The 21,853-nt window shown below is 43.3% G+C and overlaps 1 protein-coding gene across 1 annotated transcript in view; it reads right to left on the minus strand.

Moving 5' to 3' along the window:
• LOC111156596 (tetratricopeptide repeat domain 39B) overlaps positions 1 to 6,607 on the minus strand; it is a 126,384-nt gene extending 119,777 nt beyond the window's left edge. The window contains exon 1 of the mRNA XM_022517584.1: positions 6,461 to 6,607. Coding sequence (XP_022373292.1) covers positions 6,461 to 6,502 — 42 coding nt within the window. The 5' untranslated portion in view covers positions 6,503 to 6,607. The remainder of the gene's footprint in view (positions 1 to 6,460) is intronic.
• Positions 6,608 to 21,853: the final 15,246 nt, after the last annotated feature.

Raw genomic sequence — 21,853 nt, forward strand, 5'->3', positions numbered from 1 at the left:
CTTTCTTAACCTGGCCCAAACTCATGCCTTTATAAACAGAGCGTGTTCCCCTTGGTAAGGGAAGTCACAGTGAGCCACGAAGGGGAGCATATTGCATGCAAGGTCCTCCCCCACCCTCTGCACCTACTCCTCCTGTGTTAGCACCACACCCAGCCACACAAGGAACCCAGAATTATTACTAAGCAGCTCCCCACCCCTCCCCATCCACCAACCCTCCAACTGGGGAAAAGGCCCCCAAGCCCGTCCTCCTCGAAGTCCTCCCTCACGTCGAGCCTCGTCTCTGGAAGGCTGCGGCCTCTGCCCCACTTCAGTCCTCACCGCCTCCTACATTAACTGTTGCAACAGCCACTTTCCCTTCCAGCTGCCACCTCCACAATCTGGCTGCATCAACCTCATCACATTTATCTTCCTAAAATTAATAACCTTACCCCACTTGCCTAGCTAAAAACCCTCCCAGATTGCCATTTTTTAGGAGATTTAACCCAAACTCCTTAGCATGATGTTCCAGACCCTGTGCCACATGATCCAAGCTGGACTTCGCAGTCTCAGCCTTCACCGGCCCTCCCTTCCTGCTGACCCCAGGTGTGCTCTCATCCTCACCCACCTCAACTTCCACCAAGCCAGAGCCGTGTCCTGTGCTCTGTCCAGCAGAAGCCTGCTCACCATTCAAATATCACCTCTTCCTTAAAGTCCCCGCCAGCCCCTAAACGAGGGTGACATCTTTGTGTTGCACCCGTTGTCCTAGGGTAATTACTGAAAGCATCCATTTACTCTCGTATGGGCCAGCTATGGATGATAAATTACACGGCCCTTCTACCTAAAACCTACTTTGACCCAAAGATAGAACTAGTTACTTGTATAACTGGATCTTTTGCTAGAGTATATGTTCCTCAAGGGCAGTTATGCTGTCTTATCTTAGTGTGCACTGAGTGTGTACTTCCAGCATCTACCGACTGTTAGCACCTGTCAGGCGCTCAATGAACTGTGGTGGAATGAAAGAACAAATCTGATTCTTAAAAAAATGGTAGCAATCAGGACGCCTGGGTGGCTCAGTCAGTTGAGCGTCTGCCTTCAGCTCAGGTCATGATCCCAGGCTCCTGGTATCAAGTCCCGAGTTGGCTCCCTGCTCACCAGAAAGCGTGCTTCTCCCTCTCCCTCTGCCCCTCTGCCTGCTTGTGCTTGCTTGCCTGCTCGTGCTCTCTCGCACTCTCTCTCGTCAAATAAATAAATAAATAAATTTTAAAAAAATAAATTACAGCAATCAATCTTATCTAAACTTCATCTTAAATTCCAATGGATAAATTTTCTAAATTAGAATTAGATCGGGGGTGCCTGATTTCAGCTCAGGTCATGATCTCAGGGTCCTAGGATTGAGACCAAGTCGGGCTCCATGCTCAGCAGGGCAGCAGGGCATCTGCTTGTCCCTTTTGCTCTCCCTCTGCGCCCCCCCGCCCCCCAGCCACCTGTTGCCCTGTCCCTGCTTGTGTGTGCTTGCACACACTTGCACTCTCTCTCTCTCAAATAAATAAAATCTTTTAAAGAAAAAATTAGATCTAGGGACACCTGGGTGGTTCAGTCATTAAGCGTCTGCCTCCAGCTCAGGTCATGATCCCAGGATTCTGGGATCGAGCCCTGCATCGGGCTCCCTCCTAGGCAGAAAGTCTGCTTCTTCCTCTCCCGCTTCCTCTGCCTATGTTCCCTCTCTCGCTGTCTCTCTCTATCAAATAAATAAATAAAATCTTTAAAAAAAAATAGATCTAAGAAGAATCCACAGCCAAAAAAATTAAATTAAAATAATAAAAATTTTTAAATCCTGGGCCAAAAAGGCAGACCATGAAAGCATCTGCCACATGAGGTATTTCTTTCTCCAACTCAGTGTTTCTCAACTTTTTTCATTATTGCCCTCTAAGGAGCCTTATTAGACATTTTTCCCTAACCACACGTACCATGAAATTTTAAAAGCACTGAGAGATATATATATGTGCTTTATACATTAAAAGGGCAAGCTTAGGGGCTCCTGGGTGGCTCAGTGGGTTAAGCCTCTGCCTTCGGCTCCGGTCATGATCCCAGTGTCCTGGGATCGAGCCCCGCATCGGGCTCTCTGCTTGGTGGGGAGCCTGCTTCCCCCTCTCTCTCTGCCTGCCTCTCTGCCTACTTGTGATCTCTCTCTCTGTGTCAAGTAAATAAAATCTTTAAAAAAAATAATAAAAATAAATAAATAAATTAAAGGGCAAGCTTAAAGTTTATTCTTTTTATTAAATAATGATTTGGAATAACAATAAATATTTTAAGTTAAATTAAAAAATTTTAAACTGGGGCGCCTGGCTGGCTCAGTGGGTTAAGCCGCTGCCTTCGGCTCAGGTCATGATCTCAGGGTCCTGGGATCGAGCCCCGCATCGGGCTCTCTGCTCAGCAGGGAGCCTGCTTCCTCTCCTCTCTCTCTGCCTGCTTGTGATCTCTCTCTGTCAAATAAGTGGATAAAATCTTTAAAAAAAAAAAAAAAAAAATTTTAAACTACTACCATTTAACTTTATATTTGCTGAGTAGCTTTTAATGTAATGTATCAAATTACACAGGCAACTTTCCCATTTCTATATAACAACAGCAATGTAACCAAATTTTTAAAAGACATTCAACACTGCTATTTTTCCAGCAAAGGTAAAACAACTGAAAAATTATCTTCTTAAAAGTTATATTTTAGAGACACCTAGGTGGCTCATTTGATTAGGCATCCAACTCTTGATCTCAGCTCCCCACGTTGGGCTCAAAAAAATTCTTATTTTTTTAAAAAGTTATTTTTTGGGGTGCCTGGCTAGCTCAGTTGGGAGAGCATGCAACTCCTGATCTGGTGGTTGTGAGTTCATGCCCCACATGAGATGTAGAAATTACGTAGATAAATAAATAAAAATTTAAAAAGTTACTTTTAGTGAACTTAACTTTTGTTTCATATGAGAACACAATTTTTAACTTAAATAGCTGCTAGATATTCACATCCTATCAATATTTTCTCTTTTCCGTACTTAATTGTACGTGGACTGAATAATAGGATTAAATAATAAAATATAAACTATTCCTATTTAATTCTCAAATACCAAGTCACACACAAAAACACTCAGGGCCAAACAAAAGCAACATCCACAAGGCAGCCAACGGGCAGCCTGCACATATGAGGAGGTCACCAAGAAAGAGATGACTTCAAGATCCAGTAACTGATAGGAAGTCCTTCAGTCCTAGCCATCTATTTGCCCTAGACTTATAGTATTGACCTTGCATACATTGTGCATATCTCCCAAGAACCCGATGTCAACATTGCATACATAATCCCCTAGAAAACTCAATGAGAGAAATTTTTAATGTTAATAAGATATTGCTGACCAAGCTCTGAAGGGCTACAAAATCACTGCAATATCTAAGATGTTTCTGCCTCCCTCCCTTGCCACCCTTGAGGTTGCAAGCCCTACCTTCTATGTTCCCATATGTATCCTCCTAGCAACTAAACAGGAAAAAAATAAAAACAAAACAACAACAAACATCAGTTGACCCAGGAAAGCACCCCCTCTACCAGCTACTGTGACAGCTCCTCTATGACTCTCATGTCCTTAGAAACTCTGAAGAGAAGGAACTGCCATAGTATTAGCTTTTCTCCCAAAAAGAAGCCCCCCCCCCCAAAAGCATAGACTTCTAGAACTGGAAGAACATTTAAGGCTCATCCAGCCTCTCCTTCTTCAAATGAGGAAACTTAAGAGAACCCTAAGAGAATGAGAGACTTGCTCAATTAAATCACTAGTTATAGACAGAGACCTGCTCTGTCAGGTTCACTGTTCTACCTGCAGGCAGGTGTTTGCACATACCATGAATAAATGGCTACTAGACAAACTAGTGACAGAACGCCTGGTTCATTTAATCCCTAGTCTACTACTTTTCCAGCTAACACTGCTTTGTCACTTCTACTTCCCTAGCATATAAAATAATGGCCACAAAGACCATCAAGTGTATACTAAGTGTTTATAAAGTTCCCCAGCTGAAATAAGCCATTTTAGACTCACATGCCCAGTGAAACCGACAAACTGGGCCTTATTCACTCAAGGTGCAGTGCTTCAGCCCACTGAAAGATTAACGACTTTCTACAAATAAGTCAAGAGTACCGAGTCCACAGTGCAGTACATGGTACGTGCTTACCCTGCCTTGGGCTCTCCTCTAGAGTTCTTGTACACGTGTCATATCTCCTTACCTAGCCAGAGAATCCTAGAAAGCTAAAACCATGTCTTCTCTTTCCAAAACACCTACAAAGAGCAAATGTTTCGGTACAGAGCAAATGTTCAATAAATGTTTGTGAAATTTCTACCAATAGAAATGGCATACCACGGAGGGACAAAAGAGAATTTGGCATGAACAAAATATTCTGTTTGTACTTTGCTCATCTCCTAGGACCAATGCAGTACCTTACATGTAACAGGAACCTAACAGTTACTGAATTTAATAAATGAAAGATATAGCAAACACTAAGAAGTCACTAAGCAACATCACTTATGCTTCTATTCATTCACTCAGCAAATGAATATTTACCAAGAATCTGTGTGCCAAGCTCTCTGCTGTTTAAAACCTAACTTGCTCCACAGACCTAGAGTCTTTCTCCCTAGCTAATGCCTCTCAACGCTTCAGCTCATCTTGCAGACAGTGGGTATGGCTAGGGTGGCCATAGGTCTGAATATGCCCAGGACAGTCCCAGTTTACATCTATTGTCCAAGCATTCATAGCAACCCCTTTCTCACTCAACAATGCCCTGACATTATATAGCCCTAAGAGTGCCAAATCTTTTTAGACAAGCAGACTAGGGATTCAAAAATTTTAATCCACATTTACTATGTACTGCCAGTCTTGTTTCCTCCTTTGTAATACCAGCATAACACTGATTAGACTAACTTATTGTACATAGGGAAGCAGCTGGGCACGGGCTGGAACATCAAACTGAAATCATACTGTAGAGAGCCTTGCATGCCAGACATATAAATACTTAATTTAATATACAACAGACAGCCATAAAAACTTTTGAGGAAAGGAGGGTATGTACAGTCAAAGCACGATTAGTTTTTCTACCTCGATTATAGAAAAGAACTAAGACAGGAAGAAAGAAAAACAGAAGCCTCCAGGCCATACCAAAGGACAGGCTAAAGTTATAAAGAAAGGTTGCCATGGATGAAAATAGCAACAAATACGCTATTTCATCATTTGCCTTCACGTGTAGTGTAAAAGTTTCAACAATAAAAAGATGCAACTTAGCAAGCTCAAGTTCATTGGTTTGTGGTGTTGGGGTCCTCATTGCAAGGGACGGGCTGTAAGGTTTTAAACAGCCTGACTTGCCCTCTTGCCTGTCAATCGAGTAAAGGAGCTGTCGTTTGGTTTTTGTTTCGCTTTTATTTTAAGGGCTACATTGAAAAGACAGTATTCGTTGTCAGGAGTTTCCCAACATTAAAGAGATGGACAGGAATCTTAACCCGCCTCCTCCAGATCTTCCACTATTGCATCATTTGAAACTAAACCACCTCCAGCAGCGACTTGTAAAATTCAAGTCAGGTAAAATGGCAGCAGCAGCAACTGTGGGCGCTGCGGCGGCCGCTCCTGGGGCCGGCCTCAACTTCCAGCGCAAGAGGGAGCGTCTCTCCAGAGCTGCCAAGTGCTGAAAGGAACAGTCAATAATCAACAGGTCCAGCGCGCGCTCCCGAGGGTGCTCAGACCCCGCGCGCCGGCCGCTGGAGGAAGTGACTAATTACTTAAATGCAGTTGAGAAGTCAGGAGGCCGGAGTCGGTTCTCCAAGCGCCTCCCCCCACCTCCGTCCACCACCGACACTGCGGACCTGCGTGAGAAAGGCCTGTGCTCTGCGGACGGAGGAGAAAGCACCAATTCCCGGGCTGCTGCTCCAGTCCCGCAGCTCTTCAGCCCGCTCTGCAGCCCCTGCCCCGCCCGCTCGTGCAGACACCCCGGCTAGCCCCCTCCTGTCACCAACTGTAAGCCCTTCGGTTCAACCACCTGGAAACTTCCATAGAAGTGATAGTCCACACACCGCAGAGGGCCAGTGTCGGGACCTCAGGGTCAGACCTCAAAAAGCCCGGCGCTCCTGAAGAAGCTCAGAACAGTGCAGTGCTCCGTCCCGCGCTCCCGCGCGCTCGCACCCATCCACCCGCAGTCCCGACGTGGTGTCTTTTATCGCCACGACCCCACGGCGGCGGCGCCCCGAACCTCCGCAGCGCCTCCGCTCCGAGCGCCCTTCACGCTCGCGTCGGGACAGACCTCCCAGGCCGGGTGCCCCCACCCGCAGCCCCTGCCCTTGCCCCTACCTCCGAGGGGAGGCTGCCTGTCCCGAACTGGGGACCAAGGGGGCGGGACCTTGGTCGTCCCTGATCGGCTCGCTCATCCCTCCGGGACTCCAGAGACAGTGCCCGCACCCCCACCAGCCAGTACCTCGTCCGCCTCCAGGTCGGCTCCGTTGCCTACGAGCGCCATGTTCCTCCTCAGACTGCCGCCACCCAAAAACCAAACAGGGAGCTCAGGACCGGCTCCGTTTCTCGGCTCCCGGCTCAGCCAGCGCCAGTGAGAGAGGAAGGGGGCGGCCCCGCGCTCCGGCCGGGGCCCGGGCGGGGCCAGCGCGCAGCCGGGCGAGTGCTTTCCCCGCCCCCGGCGCCCGCGGACCCGCAGAGCATCCATTTCCCCAGCGGGCGCGGAGCTGCCCGCCTGGCCGCAAGCTCCGCCCCCCCCGCCGGCCTCGCCCCGCCCTCCCACGCGGCTCAAACTGAAGAGCCAACCAGGTTCCCGCAACGCGTCTCCGTCCCCTGCCGGCATCTGCCTCGGACCCCCATGTGGGCGGGGTCAGCAGTGGGCGGGGTCATCTCCTGGAAGGAGTCAACTCCCGGGCCGGGACTTTGGCCCTCCTTCTGAGAGAGTACTTGAGGGGACTGGTTTCGTGCGCAGTGCGAGGGCTTGTGCTACCCTGCAGCCAAGAGAACGCCGGGTTGACGAGCTCAAGGTCAGGCCACGCTACCCCTCAGGCGAGTGGAAGCACCTACCTGGTCCTTGGGCCAGTGCCAGTCCGCTTCCCTCTCCAGGTGGACACCCCGTCGCACAGAGAGTGGGACCAGAGGGCAGCCCTGGGTCCCTCAGGATCACCTGTCACCCAGAAGCCTCCGTCACGCCATGTCCCCCAACACCATGTCAGATAGAGATACGCTGTTTGCTTCTGTGTATGTTTCAAAAATAAAAGAAAATCCACGGGACAGATATTTATACAACTTGGAGCTCCTCTACCCCTCCCCGCACTCCCCTGTCACGGTTGTGTCCCCCCATAGCATCCCATACTGACCTCTCTTGTAACCCCAAACATACGTATCTAATTCGTGTTTGAACTGCACGCTCTGTGAAGGTAGAGAGATGCTGTCCTCTTTAAGGCTTTATCCCCAGCACCTGGAACAGTGCCTTGCACATAGTAGGTACTCAACAAGTATTTGTTGACTGACTTTAGAAATTTATTCTTTAAAAAAAAAAATTAAGTTTTTGAGAGAGAGTGAGAGGAGCAGAGGGAGAGAGAGACAGACTCTTAAGCAGACTCCACGACCGGCAGGGATGGGGGCGGGGCTCGGTGTCGACCTAAGCGGTAATCAAGAGTCCCCCGCTTATCTGACTAAGCCGCTCCGGTTCCCCCAGAAATTTATTCTTGCTTCTAACATGTGAAATAATCACACAATCCAACTAGGAAATTAAGAGCTTTATTTTTTAGGGTTGAGGCATTTTTTTGTCCTCTCTATTTTACCCAAATAAAATTCACTGAGTGTAAGTGTGTAATTCCATGACAAATGTTTACAAAACACCATCCCAGTCATAATATAGAGGACCCTCAAAAGTTCCCTGTGCCCCTTTGCTATCAATTACCTACCACCAGTCCCTTGCCTCTGTCAAACGCTGGTCTACTTTCTATCACCATCGTTTTGCCTTTTCTAGAATTTCACATAAATTGAATCAGAGAGCATGTGGTCTTTTGTGTCTGGCTCATGAAAATCTATTTAATGGTCATCCAGTGGTAATTATAAACATAGCTAAGATTTATTGAGTACTTACTATGTGTCAGGACTATGTTGAGCACCACATACATATTATCTCATTTATCCTTCATAAACCCCTGAAGTAGTTACTATTATCAGTATACTGGGGCTCAGAGAGTTCAAGTAACTTGTTTGAAGTTAGACAGCTTAAAGTAAATAAGGATGCCTGAATCTGAACTCCAGCAGTCTGACTATAAGGGGTGGCTGGCAACCCTTGTTCTGTCCTGCTTCCAGCAACTCTGCCTCTCTTTCTCCTTATTTGATTCAGTAGACCAACCGCCTACACATGTCTATTACACACATTGTCAATGAATCCCCTTTGCATCCTTGAAACTTGCTTTAAGATTTTAACAAATCACTATGTAACTTTATAGAAGAAAAATAAAGCAGTTTCTATCCCATAAACAACATGAAAAAATGTTAGATTGTTGTGATGGTTGCAAAACTCTGTGAATTTTCTACAAATCATTGAATTGTATGCTTATGGGTGCATTTTATGGTTATCTATATAATATCTCAATAAGGCCGTTTTTTTCACTGGTTAACACATTCTTTGGATGCTCTTAGAATCAAGTATATAGGGCTAGAAGGGAACTAAAGGTCTTTTAATTCCAATACCCCCGAAAATTTCCGTTCCTCCTCCCTTCCACCTCTTTTTCTGTTTATGCTTCATTTTCTGAGGCTAGATTTCCTGCCTGGTCCAGATTCAACTCTGTATTACTCACACATGATGCCACTTTTTAAATTCATTGATTTCTAAGTTAATATCACATCTTTTTGTCGTGAAACCATCTTTATTGGCGGCTTCTCCCTTTCCTGTATGCTTTGTTTTTGTCTTACAAATTTCATCTCAAATTTTGAAGAGATACAAAAGAAGTTGGCTCTAATTAGTGGCAAGATGATGTTTCAGGAATTTTTCAGGAATCTATTTTATAGATAAAGTCTGATGAGGTTTTTTTTATTTTTTTGTTTTAAGATTTTATTTATTTATTTGTCAGAGAAAGAGTACAAGGAGTGGGAGAGGCAGTCAGAGGGAGAAGCAGACTCCCACCTGAGCAAAGAGCCTGATGTGGGACCCTGGGATCACAACCTAAGCTGAAGGCAGCCCCTTAACCAACTGAGCCACTAAGCTGAAGGCAGCCCCTTAACCAACTGAGTCCCACCAGTGGAATTTTTTTTAATATCAGAGATCAAATCCGAAGCTCTGTACGTCTTAAATTCATGTCACTAGGTAAACAACATTCGTATTTCTAAGGAAGTTAATTATAAAACACTAAATGTGTATATTCTAGCCACTGGAATATCTAATCAAATTTGCTTTGCTCCTGGCAGACGCCAGTTTTCTCTGCACACATATGATTTTGCAAGATCATGAATCACAAATATAAAATAGCTTTTTTCAAAAACAATTAGAATGGATTCATTTTTGCAACCGAATTCATTGCCAGTTTGCTGATAACACTGTATACTTAACAGTCAAGTGAGATCACTCAAATATTTAATTTCCCAAAATTAACTAACATAGGGATTAAGCAAGAGAAAGTGCCTCACTTTTTTTTCTTTTCTTTTTTTTTTTTTAATTTTGAAGGCACACTTACTGGGTTCTGTTTGGATTTCAAAATAATTCTAATACTGCTCACAATCTTATCTTCAGTATTCCTTAACCTGTTATCCTTAGCTGACGTAGGGTTTTTTGTTGATACATGATTTAAATAAAAATTGCATCTTCATCATTTGTGTAGTGGGAGAGAGAATGGATTTCCATTTAGAAACGAAAATTTTTAGATGCTTGTATCCATGAAATAAGGGCTCATTGTAAATTCTGCATTTGTCAATGGCTTTGTCTCACATTCATATCTTAGCTCCTCAAGAAGAACTTTCCCCTCTAACATAGCCTTTCCCTCCCAATTACATGCTTCCATGTCCTCCTCCTGCCTTCACAGGACTTTTTCGTTTTTGAAATATCTTGTTCATTTGTTTTCATGTCCGTGGTCTGTGTCTCTCAACACCCATACCCCTCACATGCACTATAACGTGAACTCCATCAGGGAAAGAACCCTGTGTTTTGTGTTTTGAATAAAATCCCAATGCCCAAAACTTAACATATACCTAATAAAAGGTTATTGAGTGAACAAACGAAAGTATCAAAAGTTCATAGTACTCAAAGAATTTTGTTTAGACCTTGTAATGCCAATGCTATGGCATAATACCCTTTGCAAAAAGGAGTGAACCAATAATAATGAGGGAGATTACAGATGTCAATTTACATGAAGCCCAAAGAGTAAATACTGTTTTTCTTAGGATAATGTGCAAGGCATGATAACTGTCTTTAATGCCAACTCATTTTTTTCCCAAAATTATACAAGACCTAAGCACTTAGAGTTCCTTCAGTGACCTTAAAGGGATTAATTCATGTCTCCTGGAGAGGTTTAAATGCTAGGGGGAAAACCTCATCATTTGATGGAGACTGAAATCCTCCCTTAAGAATATCCCTATTCTAGGCATTTGGAGCTGGGTCAACATTCATTTTGCCCTGTTTATCAGTTCTTTGTTGTAAATATATATTTACATACAAATATATATTTATAAATTATATATGTATATGTGTGTGAGTATACACACACACACACACACACACACACACACACACACATATATATATATATAAAATCTTTCCAATCACTTTCCTATTTATTTTCCAGAATCCACAGCAGAGACTGCTCATTGCCACCTGCTGTTCAATCTCCCTTATTTCCATCGGTAAGACAGCCTGATATTTTTTTAAAGATCTTATTTATTTATTTGACAGAGCGAGAGAAAGAGGGAGTGGCAGAGGGAGAAGCAGGCCCCCCACTGAGCAGGGAGACCGGAGTGGGCTCATTGTGGGGCTGGATCCCAGGACCCTGGGATCATGACCTGTGCTGAAGGCAGACTCTGAACCCACCAAGTCACCCAGGCGCCCCAGAACTTGATTTTATATAAGGCAGCCCAGTACCCAGCTAAAAGACTACATTTTTAAGGACTTCTTTACAACTAGGAATGGCTGATATAGTTAATTTCCAGCCAATGAAATATATTATATTCAACTTCCAGGAAAGCTGTCTAAAGGGAAATGACTCAACAGAGGCATGTGCCCTTCCCCCTTCTGCCTTTCCTCCTTCCCACAGCCTAGAAGAGATGTGGTGGCTGGAGCTCCAGCCATCATATTGGGTCATGAATTAATACCTTGAGAATGAAAGCCATGAAGTACTATGGTGGATCAAAGAGACAAAAGGAATCTGGATTCCTGATAACAGGAAAGCTGCCTCACAATTACTCGACTACCAAGCCTACATTTATATCACATGAACAATAAATCAATTATTATCTTGTTTAGCCCACCATTACACTGAGTTTTCTGTGATATGCAAACAAACATAAATCTAAAAGTACACGTATCTCCCATCCAAGTGCTAACCAGGCCCGACCCTGCTTAGCTTCCGAGATCAGACGAGATCGGGCGCGTTCAGGGTGGTATGGCTGTAGACTAAAAGTACACATATTTAGATCAAAGTATTATTAGATGTTCTGGGTTCCTACACACTTATCCACTTACCCAGCTAAAGCACTTATGGCTTCTTGTTGGTGATGGATTGCAGTAGGTGACCTGGAGCAGTTTAGCAGCCTGTGTATACCTTCTCTACTGAAGATACCTCCCACAAGTCCTCTTTCTCTGGGCAATGGTGGGCCTTCTTTTCTGGCATTTTTTTTTAAAGATTTTATTTATTTATTTGACAGACAGAGATCACAAGTAGGCAGAGAGGCAGGCAGAGAGAGAGATGAGGAAGCAGGCCCCCTGCTGAGCAGAGAGCCTGACGTGGGGCTTGATCCCAGGGCCCTAGATTCACGACCCGAGCCGAAGGCAGAGGCCTTAACCCACTGAGCCACCCAGGCGCCCCTCTGGCATTTTTTTTTAAGATTTTATTTATTTATTTGAGAGAGAGAGGGAGAGAGAGCAGAAGCAGGGGAATGGCAGAGGGAGAGGGAGAAGCAGATGCCACACTGAGCAGGGAGCCTGATGCGGGGCTTGATCCCAGGACCCCAGGATCATGTCCTGAGCCAAAGGCAGATGCTTAACTGACTGAGCCACCCAGGTACCCCTGGCAAGTTAACCTTCACATTGCTGGAGTCTTTTATTGTCTTACAAGTCCAGATGTTTTCTGCATTCTGAAGGATACTAGCATCTTTTTTCAGCAATCTTCCCATTATATTTCATGCATAGGTTTGGCAAATCCATAATTATCTTTGACCATTTTCAGTTCTATTCTCATAGCCTCTTTGAGGCCCAGTATCTGCAACACTTCTGACTGGGGACTTTGGGTTTATTACAAAGCAGTTCCTATGCTCACCTAGAAGAGGAATCACGGATAAAACCTTCTCGGTCAGACTTACAGGAAGTAACGTATATGTTTTGAAATCAGTTTTGACTCAGCACTGTAATAATTAGCTCTAAGTATCTCAAAAGCACTGATTCTCAAACTTGAGCATGCATCAGAATCGTCTAGAAGTCTTCTGCCTTCAGCATGATCCCAGGGTCCTGGGATTGAGCCCCGCATCGGGCTCCTTACTCAGCGGGAAGCTTGCTTTTCTCTCTCTCACTCCCCATGCTTATGTTCCCTCTCTCGCTGTGTGTGTGTGTCTCTCTCTCTGTCAAATAAATAAATAGATAAAATATTAAATACAAACACAGTTACTGGCCTAACCCCCAGTTTCTGACTAGGTAGGCATGGGGTGGGGCCCACTTGTTGCTACAGCTATTGGCTGCTGCTGGGGCTGCTAATTCAAGAACCATGCCTTGAGAACCACTGCTCTAAATTACGCAAGCGCCTTGAGTCCTCTGGGCACAAGCAGCCAATCTGCCAGATACAGCCCACTGAAAGTTCAGGATGAGAAACAAGAAAAGGACTTTTGCATTGCTACTTAGCATATAAGATCTAACATGAACATTCTATCTCAGTGAAAGGCTGTGGAAGTTTTCTCCTTGATATTCTTCCAACAACAACAATAAAATCTAAGTGATAAGAATATATCTTTATTTTTCTATGTGATTCAATAAAACTACTTTAATTTCATTTTCATACATTTTTATTTTTGTCTGTTAACCGATGTGAAAACAGGGTTGATCCTCGCTGCTCCAAGTGAGCCTGACTTCCAAGCAGATAGGAGTAAAGTCTCATCTCCTAGCTCCTTGAGACCTGGATTTGTGACCTTTGAACAATCCACTTCAATTCTTTCATGTCATAGGGGGCATGTCAAATATAGAATAAGGGGTTAAAGTACATAAATGCTGGAATTCTAATTGTTGGACTGAAAGAAGACTTTCTGGGGGTCCCTGTACGTCTCAGTTGGTTAAGCATCCAACTCTTGATTTCAGCTTGAGTCATGATCTCAGGTCGTGAGATCGTGGCATTGGGTTCGGCACTTAGCAGGGAGTCTGCTTAGGATTCTTCTCTCTCTCCCTCTGTCCCTCCCCCCACCTCCCCCCACCACCCACGCCCATCACATGCACGCTCTCTCTCTTTCTAAAAAAAATAAATAAAAGAAAGAAGCACACGGGTCACCTGGGTGGCTCAGTTGGTTAAGCATCTGCCTTTGGCTTGGGTCTTGATCCTGGAGTTCTGGGATTGAGCCCTAAATCAGTCTCCCCACTCAGCGGGGAGTCTGCTTCTCCATCTGCCCTTCCCCTTGCTTGTGTTCTCTCAGTCTCTCTCTCTCTGTCAAATAAATAAAATCTTTCAAAAGAAAGGAAGGAAGGAAGAGAGAGAGAGAGAGAGAGAGAGAGATGAAAGAAAGAAAAAGAAGGGGGCACCTGGGTGGCTCAGTGGGTTAAAGCCTCTGCTTTTCTGCTCAGGTCATGATCTCAGGGTCCTGGAATCAAGCCCCGCATCGGGCTCTCTGCTCAGCGGGGAGCCTGCTTCCCCCCTCTCTCTGCCTGCCTCTCTGCCTACTTGTGATCTCTGTCTGCCAAATAAATAAATAAAATCTTAAAAATAAAAGAAAGAATGAAAGAAAAAGAAGGAAGGAAGGAAGGAAAGAAGCACTTAGAGTTATAATAGTGTGTGGGTGGTAAGTAGAAGTAGCCAAGTAGATAATTTTCCATGTTCCCAAATTCCCAGGTATCTCAAGTAATTTCTCCCACAATATCATACTAGCTAATGTGTTTGAGAGGACAAAAAAAACCTTGTAAAATGAAATCATTTGTGCTATTTGATATACTTTGTCCTACCTATATATTGTCTCTTACTTTTGATGTTTCCAGCTGACTTGGAATCCCCACTGTTTTCCCAATGGACAGCTTTATCTGGAAACGTATTTAAATATAGACAATTAGGCTCATATAGTCAATAATATTGTAGTAACTTTGCATGGAGACATATGGTAACTAGGCTTACAGTGGGGATCACTTCATCAAGTCTAAAAAATATTGAATCAATATTATGTACACCTGAAATTAATGGGATATTGTATGTCAATTATACTTCAAGTAGATGAATAAATAAATAAAAAGAAAGAGAGAGAAGAAGGAAGGAAAGAAAGAAGAAGGAAAAAAGAAAGAAATTATAAGAAAATAAAATGGGCTCCAGGGCCAGCCCTCAGGTGCAACCAGGGAGCCTCTGACTCACTCAGCATTGCATCTAGGGTGAGAGTCAGCACAGTATTATTCTGCATGTCCGGATTGTTCTCTTGTCTCCTAAGCACTTTCACAACAGCCCTGTGAGGTAGGCAGGGCTCACATTACACGTAAGAATGCTGAGGCTCTCAGATGACTTGCCCAAAGTCACTACTGAGTGACTCAATGTGCTTTACTAAAAGGTATTTTTTTTAAGATTTTATTTATTTCAGAGAGAGAAGGAGAGTGCAAGCACTAATGGGGAACGGGCAGAGGGAGAAGCAGACACCCTGCTGAGGAGGGAGCATGATGTGGGGCTCGATCCCAGGGTCCTGAGATGATGACCTGAGCTGAAGGCAGATGCTTAACCAACTGAGTCACCCAGATGCCCCTGTAGCTAACAACAATTGACCCCCAAAAAACCTGCCCAAAGGCACAAAAAAAAACCCCAAAGAAGGTAAATTCTGCAGACAGTGAGGGTCTCACACTTGAGAAAGAATTTACTAACTTACTACATGACTTCCTTGTTTCTTATGGCATTTGCCAAAGGACAGTCTGTGCAGTTGAGCTGATTCAAAGAACAGAAGGACAGAGTACAAGGCAACCAGAGCAGCTGGAAGTTGAGAAGACATACCCAAGAAAGGGAAGATATAATGGGGAAAGCTCCAAATTCTGGTGACATAAACTCTCGCCTGGGGAAAGCTCCAAGTTCTGGGGGCATAAAACTCTCACCAGAATCTCTGGCTGACCCCCCACCCATGCATATGTGAGGCCAATTCCAAGCAACCCAGCAAAGCTTTAAAAAAAAAAAGGAAATTTCAGCAGCCACTCACCAAAGGGGAAACAGTGTTTATGTTTGTGTTCAACCAATGTCTACAAATGTCAAATCACTGGGTTGTATACCTGAAACAAGTCTAATACTGGGTATCAACTATACTTCGTTAAATAATCATAATTTAATCCTCTTCAGAGAATTCTAAAGGAATCCAATTCAAATTCTAGTATGCTGGATTCTAAAAACGATCTTCCTGGCAGCTGCACTTTCTCTCTGTACACTCTGTTTAAGGGATCTCTTTTCAAGCATTGTAGGTGGCAAATGACAAATTAGCACAGCTTCCATAATAAACTTGGCCACAAAGATCAAGAGTTTAAAATTTTGCATAACATTGGATTCAGTAATTCCTCTCTAAGATCTTATCTTTTAGAGACAAGCAGACAAAAGTATAAAATATATGAAAAAAATTAATTGTAACACTGCTTTTAAATTTTAAAATTGCTCATTAACTATCAGATAGGCAAAGATCAAAAAGTGTGAGAAAATGCTGTGTCAGAAAGGATTATTATTGATAATAGGACTCTCATGGTTACAGCCCTAGGGAGGACAATTTGGCAACAATCTACCAAAATTACAAAATCCCAACAACTCCACATCTGGGAATTTATCTTACAGATACACTCGCATATATGCAACACCACCTATGCTCAAGGTTACTTGCTTTAACAATATCTGTAATAATGTAAGTTTGACATCTAACTACCCGTGCACAGGAGATCAGCTAAATACTTCCTGATACTTCCAAATAATGAAGTGTTATTGAGCCTTTAAAGAGAAAATACGTAAGAATAAGGAAGCACTCTAATACAGATCTGATACAGAAGCACCTCCAAGATCTATTAGTCCATGAAATAAACAAGGCACAAAACAGTGTTAATTGTTCTCCAATATTCTTTCATTCTTCAGCCAAAATTTTTAGCCAAATATTTAGTCATCCTGAATCCATTGTTTTTCCCAGTGTCCCTTGCAGCTGGGCATGGCCATGTGCTTGACGGCTCCGCAATGAGGAGTGAGCAAGGGGCGCCTGGGTGGTGAAGTTGTTAAGTGTCTGCCTTTGGCTTCGGTCATGATCCCAGGGTCCTGGGTTTGAGCCCTACATTGGACTCCCTGCTCGGAGGGAAGCCTGATTCTCCTTCTCCCGCTCCCCCTGCTTGTGTTCACTCTCTCGCTGGGTCTCTCTGTCAAATAAATAAAATCTTAAAATTAAAAAAAAAAAAAAATGAGGAGTGAGCAGGACAGCTCCTCTGCAGCTTTTAGGACACTTCCTTGGCATAGGTGTTCTGTGACTCCCCCTTTCTTCTTCACTGGACACATCCTTCATTGGCTACACTCCATCCTGCTGCCTGGAACATGGATTGAATCGTGCTGGTTCATGATTATGCTGAAAAGAACTTGTATCCTTCTTGGAACTGAGGCAAGGACCAGCTCTAGACCACATTCTCTTGGAATTTTACACAAGAGAGATACTTGTTTAAACCTGTGAGTTTGAGTGTTATGTAAAGGTGACCCTAAACCTCACTCTTACACAAATATAAACATTGCAAGTCTTCTGTTAGATATGACTAAATTGCCCTCCAGAAAGACTGTGCCAAGTTGTACTGCATGGAGGACTGTGTGAATGGATAGAGGACGGCTTGCTGCCCTGTCCGGCCTCCCAAATGCCAGAGGCCAGCTGTCTTCTGGATCCAGAGACAGATAGAAAGGATCCACATGTGTGACCCTGATGCCAGGACAGTCAGGGGCACCAATACCAGCATAAAGGAACTTCAAAGGTCCAGGCTTTCCTTCCCAACACTGGTTTCACCTAACCCTTCCTCTTCCAGTTTCTGCAGAAGCCAGAGCTCTTTGTCCTCTCCCATTCTTTTGTTGTTTTCTTCTATTCTGGGTCTCCTGCGTTACCTGATGCGCAGACCCATTCCCCAGTGGAAAACTAAGAAGCTGGATACTTGCCCTTAAATAGAGCAGGAAAGAACAGCAGCCTTTCCTTCACCCTCCCCAGGGCCCTCGTGTCTGCTTGGGACCCACCCTCCCCACTCTGGCACTGGCCAGCGCAGTGGGGCTCTCAGATCCTCAGTCTTGACCCATATATCAGACAACAGGAAACAATAAGATACAGACAAGTAGGAAGCAATTTAATTCTCTCTCCCATTGCTTCTTCTTTCTGGTTATGTTATTTTCTGCTCCTGCATGGAATCGGACTGGTGCCGTAGCTTATAACGTCACTTAGAGATATTCTGGAGTACAGTCCAACCTAATAATCATAAAACTCCAGTGTCATTCAATTTAAAACTTCCGCCTACCCTGTATCAAGCTTTTGCAGGAAGGAAAAAGAAAACAGCCTGTTTCTTCCCTCTTTCTCACTCTTCCTCCCAATCCTCTGTCACTAGCTACAGTTTGGGGACCATCATTGGATAGATGTTGGAGGGTACAAGCTGGTAAGTCAGTCCTGGGGATCTAATGCACAGTATAGTGAATATAAACAATATTATATGACAATCATCCAATTTGCTGAGAGACTAGAACATAATTATTCCAACCACTAAAAAAATGATAATTATATAATGTGAATGAGGCACTAATTATCGACTGTTACAATGGCAATCATGTTATATACGTGTATCAAACTAATGTGTTATACACTTTCAGTTTATACGATATTATATTTTAAATACATTTCCATTAAAAATAAGTAAAAATTTAAAATTGGGGGACCCTCCAGGGTTGGAATAACAGGAATAAAGGACACAAAAGCTCTTATATTACTAGAACGTGTGCCCTCATTGTGTGAGAGAAGCAGCTGATCCTTCCTTTCACAGGGGGCCTTTGCAGTTCTGTGGAAACGTCTACGGGTATGGGTTTTAATTGTTCTCATCCCCATATTGGGGACGCAGTAGCGGTAGGGACCCTTCACCTCTTGGAAAATGTCTGAGGGTCCCATTAATGACAACCTACAATCAGTTCTATTACAAAGGCCTCATCTAATGGTGTCTGAGAAATATACACTTGTCCCTAAGGTCAGAAGATGCCCAGCTTGGGGTGCCAATCAGTTAAACGTCTGCCTTCGTTTCAAGTCATGGTCCTAGGGTCCTGGCATCAAGACCCACGTCTGGCTCCCTGGTCATTGGGGAACCTGTTTCTCCCTCTCCCTCTCACCCTCCCCCTGCTTGTGCAATCTCTCTCTCTCTCTCTTTTTCAAATAAATACATAAAATCTTTAAAAAGAAGAAGAAGCAGCAGCCCAGTTTTCTCCCCCAGTGAAACCTTCCAGGCTTCCTTTCTGCTGAGTCCCCAGCCAGGCTTCACCTAGACCTCTCACAGCATATGCAGACACAAACTGCAATGCCTCCAAGCTCCAGTGGATGCCTGTCACTCCTTTGCTGGAATAAAGAGAAGACACAGTCCCCAGCTGCCTATTCTCTTCTGCAGAGCAGGGTGGAGGGAGAACGGCACAGGACGCAACAACATTCTCCTCCAATCAGCTTACTCTTACTACTCCAGTGACCGCTAATGAATTCTTAGCCTTCAGTTGCATCACCTTGAAGTGGGTAATAATCCAAGATCACGGGGCATATTTGGGAACTTGCTCCCTTTGCATGCGCATGCAGGGTTTGTCTAGTCTCTGCCTTGCTTGTAAGTGTGCCTTTGGCTCACAGTGTTTCATAGGACTTCGGAAAGGAAAGACAACAAGAAGTATCACATTCAGTGTCTTTTAGATACATACTAGTTATCTATCCAGACAATAATCCAGAAGGATACAGAAGAAACAGGTAACACTGTTTGCCTCTGGAGGCTCCTGGGTGGCTCAGTAGGTTAAGGGTCTGCCTATAGCTCAGGTCATGATTCCAGGGTCATGGGATGGAGCCTCACCTGGGGCTCCCTGCTCAGCGGTGAGTCTGCTTCTCCCTCTCACTCTGTCTCCTGCCCCTGCTCATGCTCTCTCTCTCTCTCTCTCTCAAATAAGTAAATAAAATCTTTAAAATAAATAAATAAATAACTTATCAGAACACACCTATTTCTCAATACATTTTCATTCAACATTCACATAAGAAAAAAAATTATATTGACATCCCCCAAGTATTTTTCAGGAAAAGTCTGGAGTGATACTCCAGATACAATTGGTAGAATATCAGAATTTCATTTGGATGCTTTTGAAAAGTCCACCTGAGTGTCAACAACAGGGTCCTGCCTCAAAGATGTTGCTGAACCAGGGACATGACCTTCTGCTAAACTATTATTGTTTACAACTAGATTGTTTCATGAGATGGAGCATTTTCCAACCTAACAAAATTGTTTAACTGTGTTTTGATTACATTTTAAGAAATTTAGGGTAGTTGGAGTTGATTTTTTTTTTAAGATTTTATTTATTTGACAGAGAGAGATCACAAGTAGAGAGAGAGAGAGAGGAGGAAGCAGGCTCCCTGCCTAGCAGAGAGCCCGATGTGGGACTCGATCCCAGGACCCCGAGATCATGACCTGAGCTAAAGGCAGAGGCTTAACCCACTGAGCCACCCAGGCAGCCCTGGAGTTGATTTTTAATGCATTATAATTTTTCCTCCCTTAATGTATTTACTAGAGCTTTGTCTCTTAATACTGCCAAAGAAGCATTAGGCTCTCTGTAAGTTTTATTTGACTTATTTGGCTTATTTGACTTGATTCGACTTATTTAACTAATGATTTGTCCCCAGCCTCTGTAAAGTTAGATGTTAGCTTATAAACAGTTCGTAAGTTGCAAACAAGTTCTGTCCAGAAAAAAAAAAAGGATTTTCCCAAAGGTTAAGGTTTTACTGTCCTAGAGTACCTTAAACGGTTTTGTATTCGACTTATCAACCTCATTTTATATTCTTTCTTTCAGTGGATATAGAAACATATGTTTCTCTTATACTCCTCTGAACCATTGTTACTCTCCTACTGGCTCCCTTTTTAATGAATTAGATACTTCTCTCTTTTTTTAAGATTTTATTTATTTAATTGACAGAGAGATCACAAGTAGGCAGAGAGGCAGGCAGAGAGAGAGAGAGAGGAAAGCAGGCTCCCTGCTGAGCAGAGAGCCCGATGTGGGGCTCCATGCCAGGACCCTGGGATCATGACCTGAGCCGAAGGCAGAGGCTTAACCCACTGAGCCACCCAGGCGCCCCCTAAATACTTCTTTTTTTAGCACATGCTCTCCATATGTTTGTATGAGTCTGAAAATTCTAAAATTATAATTTACATGTTGGATGAAGAAATTAGAGAATCACAATCATATCATTACGTTGATATAAAATGATGGATGCAAATGTATGTGTGAAAAGAAATACTTGAAATAATTTTTATCAAAATGGTAACATTCATGGTTTCCTGTGAGTGGCAAGGGTGCAGTGTTTTTTTTTTAACTTTCTTTTTCATGCATTCCTCTATTGTTTTACATTATTTTACAATGAATTTGTATGTCTTAAAATAAGAAAAAAAGATAACATATTTCATCCCCATTATTCACGATAGTTGGGTTTGATAAAGTTGACAAACAGCAAATTAGCAAATACTGAACCATTGCTCCTGGAACAGCTTCCTTTCATGCAAGCTCTGATCACACATTTTTGTCAACTGATTCATACGTTAGTGTTTCATATGTGTTTCTGTTCAAAGACATGTATTTATTTAATATACATTATTAACTCATTATTTTGATTCATGACCAATAACACTATAAGGTATGCTTAAACAAAGCATATCCACAGGTGTATTTCCTCTGGTAGGCACATCACAGTCTTCTTGCACTTAGAAACTAGATAGCAGTTCAGCACCATGTTTGGGGACCGTTTTAAGCAGTAAGTTCAACAACAAAAATACAAAAAATCATGGCACTAAATGGACTACAAAAAGGCTAGTAGCTTCCAGCAGGAGAGCGAAACAAGAAAGCAGAACATTGCCTTGTTTGACGTCTCCCGGGAACGTGAGCATTGGATGACTCAAACATTCCACTGCTCTGCACGTCATGCTTTAGAACACATACCATTAAAATTCTAATTTTAGAATGTTAGAAAGTTAAAAACCTGACTCTAATACAAACATACCATGAACACATGCTCAAAACCTATTCTGTTCATCAACAAGGGAAACAACAGAAGAGTACTGCTGGTTCAAAAGAGCATAGAAGAGACCTCAAAAACTACCATGAGTATTGATTCAGGGGTTAGAAATAATCAAAATACCAAACCCACAAATAAGGCAGATTGACCAAAGAGCTATTTTCACCATTTGAAACTACGATACAAACATTTTTTTTTAACTCACCTATCT

The sequence above is a fragment of the Enhydra lutris genome, unplaced genomic scaffold (assembly GCF_002288905.1).
Source record: "Enhydra lutris kenyoni isolate GAN:26980312 unplaced genomic scaffold, ASM228890v2 scaffoldscaffold47, whole genome shotgun sequence".
NCBI classification, from domain to species: Eukaryota; Metazoa; Chordata; class Mammalia; order Carnivora; family Mustelidae; genus Enhydra; species Enhydra lutris.